A 5,584-nucleotide genomic window follows, 5' to 3' on the forward strand; every position below is an offset into this window, starting at 1 on the left:
GGGTCTCGAACCCGCGGGCTCAGGCAATGCGCTCACCTCAGCCTCCCAAAGGCGCGGGATTATACCCTGAGCCACCAAGCCCGGCCGCCCACGCCCAACTGTAAGGAGTCTCTCTTCCTTGAGTGGCTGGGGCTTCGTGGTCCTCACAGGAAGAAACTGGGATTGAGAACAAAACCTCAGACCCCAGGACCTGGTTTCTGGGGGGATGCTAAAGAGTCTGTCTTACCCTAGCAACGGGAGTTTCCAAAGCTCTGGGTTCTTGGGAGAGGGCAGGTCAGGCAGAGGTGAGGGACAGGTCCGAGCTCACCTGCACTTGGTCACAGGGCACCTCGAAGCTGAAAGCCTCATTGTAGTAGGGGTTCAGCGTGTTCTTCTTGATGGTGGTTTTCTTCTTCCGCACCTTTTTGCCGCCCTGCAGCAGGTGGACCTTGACGTACGGGTCTGGGGAGAGGACGGAGTCTTAGAGGCCTCCCACTGGTGAGGCTTCGGACCCCCAGAGAGACACTCCGCACACCCTGCGGGTCCCCCACCTCCTCGCCTACCAGGACGGCCTGGGCCTCCCTCTCCCCCAAAGGACCCTCGGGGCCTGGAAACTGGCAGAATCAGAGGACCCACCCCGCCTTACACCCCGTATACTCGCTCCCCACGCACCTGACAGTCCTCCTACGTCCATCTTCTTTAGGTTTTTAGCCTCCAGGACGATGACGGTCAGCTTCCCGGCGGTGGGGACATAGCGGAGGGAGAAGCAGATGTCTCCTAGCTTTTCCTGCTGAAAGAAGGAGAGGGACCCGTCACCGGAGCGCAGCTCCATCCCCTGATTGTTTTCGGGGGTGGGGACAGGGTCTCGCTCTGTCGCTCAGGCTGATGTGCAAAAGCACAACCATAGCTCACTGCAACCTCGAACTCCTGGGCTCAAGCGACACTCCTGCCTCAGTTTCCCCCTGCCTCCCTGTAGTTGATCCCACAGATGCGAGCCAACACGCCCGGCTAATTTTTAAAAAATTTTTTTGTAGATACAGAGTTTCGCTATCTTACTCAGCCTGGTCTCGAACTCCTGGCCTTAAGCGATCCTCCCACCTTGACCTCCCAAAGCCGGTCTCTGATCTTTCTTGCCTCCCCGCAACTTTGGAATGGAATGGCCCGGAGTTAAGAACCCAATTGTTCAATCCAAGAGGGGGCGGGAGGATCCACCTACGCCTGTGCAGCAGGTGGAAGGGCAGCGGCTCCAGTAGGGACGGGCGGGGCCTACCCTGGGGGCGTGGTCCGGAAGTCCTGTGGTCTGATTGGTCCATGGGTGGGCGGGGCCGGGCGCGGGGCGGGGCATGGAGGGTCGCGCATGCTCACCTCCTCCCGCGGAGCCGCCTGCAGCTCCCGCCAGGCCTGCACCGGCCGCCCCAGGTCCACCGAGCTCATGGGGACCCGCACCTCCCCGATGGCGTCGTTGCGGGAGAAGCGGTCGAAGTCGTACACCGCCATGACCAGCACCCTGCCCCCCAACTCCACGTAGGGGACCTGGATGGGCAGCACAGAGGAAACACGAGGTGGAGAGGAGGAAGTAGGGGAGAGGAGGTGGGGGCAGCAGTCCAGGTGGAAGGCGAGGGATGAGGGGGGCAGGGGACCAAAGGAGGTTGGGGGAGGGTGTCAAGGGACCCCATAGGACAGCCCGATGACCAAGTCAGCAGTCCAGGGGCCAGTGGCACCCCAAGGGGACAACCCAGGGTCCAGGGGAGCAGGCCTAAGAGCTGGTGGCTGTACCCTGAACTGTGGCTGCCTCCAAGAAAAGCCGAAGGGGTCGGCCCCCAGTGTTCCAGGGCCTGGGCGCCGAGGGCAGGAGCTCACCTTGAAGGCGAAGGTCTCCCCAAAGTGTGGGTTCAGTGTCTGCCGATGCACCTTGGTCTCGTGCCGCCGTCGCTTGTCCGGCAGCAGGTAGACCCGCACGTAGGGGTCCGAGGAGCCACCCAGGTCCAAGGCCGCCAGTCCCTCTGCTTGCAGGATGCCCACCATCAGCTGCAGGGCCCAGACATCGTGTTGAGGGGCAGTCTTGGCCTCCCTTCCAGGCCCCCTCTCAGAAGGGGCCCCTGGGACCCTTCCCTGCAAAGCATCCCCTTCCTTTGCGCTCACCTGGCCACTCTGGAAATCATAATCCAGTGAGTACTGCAGTCGTCCAAGGTCGTGTTTGTCTGCCACCTGCTGCCCTGGTCCGGATGGCACTGGCTCCAGCTCCTCCACTTCTGGCTGTACCTTAGGGAGCCGGGGCAAGGGCAGATGAAGTCTTCCCCTGAGAGCAGCATCCCTCAGGCTCAGAAGCCAAGGGGGATTCCTAGATCCCTTGGGCTATACCTGAGTGCTGGCCGACCAAGCAGAGTCAGTGTTTGATTAGTAATGTCTGACACAGGCAGAGAATTGACATGGCAATACAAATGGGGTTATGTTTGTCAATGTTTGATTAGTGATGTCTGCTACGGGTAGGGAATAGACATGGTAACACATATACAGTATGGTTGTCCCACCAGGACTAAAACAAGTACTGATAGTGTCTCATGGCCTACAGGAATGGAGGCAGATTTTATTTCACATGCTCATGGGTGTATTGGGGTGGTAGTCCAAATTGCCATGTTGATTGGTGATCTTGTCACAGCAAAATATGGGAGAGAAATGGGATATTTACTGTGTACCTGCCACTTTATTGTATTATTTTGGTTTTTTTGAGTCGGAGTCTCACTCTGTCACCCACGCTGGAATGCAGTGGCGTGCTCATGACCACCGCAGCCTCAACCTACTGGACTCAGGTGATCCTTCTGCTTCATCCTTCTAAGTACCTGGAATCACAGGCGAGCACCACCATGCCCAGCTAATTTTTTTATTTATTGTAGATACAAGGTCTTGCCAAGTTGCCCAGGCTGATCTTGAACCTGTGGTGTGGGCTCAGGTAATCCTCTCACTTCCGCCTCCCAAAGTGTTGGGTTTATAGGTGTGAGCCACGGCACCCAACCAAGGCCAGCAATTCTTGGCATTCAGTGTGAATCAGAATTCCTCTGAGTCCTGAGGCATAATGCCTGGGGTCACCTCTAGGAATTCTGATTCAGTAGGTCAGGTGCTAGATCCAGAATTTGCATTTCAACTAGGACAGATGATTCTGAGGCAGGTAGTCTTTGAACATCACTAGCTTAAGGGAGAGCGATGGGGGCTGGACACCAGGACCTTGAGTGGCATTCCTCGTGGATAATGATTGTAATAGCTATTTGTTGAGAAGGAAGGAGGAGAAATACTAGGTTAGTGACCACAAACTTGAGGTTCAGGCTGGGCAGGTGGCTCATGCCTGTAATCCCAGCACTTTGGAAGGCCAAGACAGGTGAACTGCTTGAGGCCAGGCATGCAAGACAAGCCTGGGCAACATAGCAAGACCCCATTTATTTATTAATTTTTTTTTTAAAGAAGAAGCCCAGGCATGGTGGCTGATGCCTATAATTCCAGCACTTTGGAAAGCCAAGGCAGGAGGATTGCTTGAGCCCAAGAGTTCAAGACAAACCTGGGAAACATAGTGAGACCTTGTCTCTACAAAAAAAAAAAAAATCAGAATATTAGCCAAACGCGGTAGCTGTGCTTATAGTCCCAGCTCCTTGGGAGGCTGAGGCAGAAGGATCACCTGAGCCCAGGAGTTTGAGGTTGCGGTGACCTGTGATTGCGGTGACCTGTGATTGCACCCTGCACTCCAGCCTGGGTGACAGAGACCCTGACTCAACCCCCCCACTCCCAAAACAAAGAAACCCTCAAGGTTCAGAGAAGGACAGTGAATTTCCCAAGGTCACACAGCTGGGAAATGGTCTCTCTGGGTTGGAAGCCCAGGGCTGTGTGGCTTCCAAGCACACATTCCACCCTGCACTTAGAGGCCTAATGTTCAGATCCCACGTGTCTTTTCACACTTCATTCCAATGGCTTCTTCCCATGCTTCTCTCTTTCCCTGGTCAAGGCTGCTGCACCAGCCTCCTGCCCGGTCTCCTCACCCCAAATCTGTCCTCCACGTGGGTTCCAGAGGACTTGTCCTAACACCCATCTGACCCTGTCCTCTCCTGCTCAGAACTTTTCTGAAGCTTCCAGTTGCCCTCGAAATGTGGACAGAATCTGGAGTCAGGCCCCCACACATGCTTTTGCTTTGATGAGAATGTCCCTGTCTCTGCTCTCAGTTAATTCCATCCCTTGGGTCTCAACACAGAAGTCACCTCCACCAGGAAGCCTCGCCCATCTGACCCTCTGGGCTGTCAGGTGCCTTTTCTGCGCTCCCACCGTGCCCTGTCACCCAACACATATCACTCTGTATTTTGAGTGTCTGTGTCTGTCTCTGACTCCCCCACCACACTGGAAAGTCCTCATGAATAGAGACTAGATCTGATCCATCGCCAAGTCCCCAGAGTCCAGTGGAGAAGTGGACCCGATGGAAGGTAGGCGGGAAGGGAGCATCAACTGAGGCCAACAGGGCATTGGGAGGGACAGGGTGGGGAAGGGGCAGAGTTGGGAGCTGGGCCAGGCCTACCTTGTCTATGTAGCTCTGGCCCAGGCCCTTCACTTCCTGGAGGTGGACCTGGGCTTGCGCCTGGATCTTCTTGCCTGTCCGCCTCCGACAGCGCTTCCGGAAGAGGCAGAAACAGCAGGTGAAGACGACCAGGCCTGAGACTAGCACGATGGCGGCCAGGGCCCAGGGGACCACTGCAGTGGGGTGGAGACACACACTGAGTTCCTGGCACCAGCCTGGCTCATTCAGTCCCGACTCCACGTGGAGGCTGGAGTCCTGACCTCGCCTTCCCTCCAACTGTGTCCATTCCATCTCCTTCTGCGTTTTGCTTGCAACTGATTTCGCCTATGAAGAGGTCTGAGGCCCTCCCCTAGGCTGACACCCGCCAGATTCGCGCGCTTATCTTTCCTGCTACCCCTAATCCTAATTTCTGCTCAACCTTTGGTACTCTTAGAAGTCCTGTTCCTCCTCGGGCTTCAGTTTCCTTATCTGTAAAAGGAGGGGAGGGGGTGGGCCTCCCCATTCTGAGATCCCATTCCATGCCACACCCCTTGATCCAGCTCTGACTCTTGCAAACCCGTTCCCTCCCTTTCCCCATTTCATTCAGATCCCAGTCCAGGATGCCGGCCCGATTCCCAGCCGGGTTTTTCAGCCCGCCTGCCCGTCCGAATCCCGCCCCTGGAAATCCAGGCCGGGCTTTCCCTCCGCTCTGCCCCTCCGGTCTCGCTCACCTGGGCCGTGGCCGATGCGGCTGGAGTCCGGGGGTGTGTCGGGCGATGGCGGCCCCGGGGTAGGGGGCTTCGGGAACATGGCGGCGGGGTCCTACAGTCCTTTCTGTGGAGGCACTGCAGCGCCCTAGCCCCCCACACCCACCCCAGGCATCCAGTGAGTCCTCCCCCACGCACGACAAAGAACTCCAACTCCCATGAACCCCTTGCGCAACCGGCCGCGCAAGAACCGGCCGGCCGGCGCGAGGCATGCTGGGAGTTGTAGTTTCAGCCTCCCCGAGACGTTTTCACCAACCACTCCCCACCCCCACCCCCTCGGGGATCCCGCTGACTTCTGCCCGGTCCT

At 57.2% G+C, this 5,584-nt stretch overlaps 1 protein-coding gene across 1 annotated transcript; it reads right to left on the reverse strand.

Moving 5' to 3' along the window:
* Positions 1–274: 274 nt before the first annotated feature.
* On the reverse strand, positions 275–5,517 carry SYT5 (synaptotagmin 5). Its single transcript, XM_021716079.1, has 7 exons — positions 5,242–5,517; positions 4,532–4,704; positions 2,122–2,241; positions 1,840–2,007; positions 1,345–1,512; positions 652–769; positions 275–441 (listed from the first exon to the last, which is right to left on the reverse strand). The coding sequence occupies exons 1-7, from the start codon at positions 5,318–5,320 to the stop codon at positions 275–277; spliced, it is 993 nt and encodes a 330-aa protein (XP_021571754.1). The 5' UTR covers positions 5,321–5,517.
* Positions 5,518–5,584: the final 67 nt, after the last annotated feature.

This window comes from Carlito syrichta, unplaced genomic scaffold, assembly GCF_000164805.1.
Source record: "Carlito syrichta isolate Samal-C Ts95f unplaced genomic scaffold, Tarsius_syrichta-2.0.1 Scaffold308154, whole genome shotgun sequence".
Classification (NCBI taxonomy): domain Eukaryota; kingdom Metazoa; phylum Chordata; class Mammalia; order Primates; family Tarsiidae; genus Carlito; species Carlito syrichta.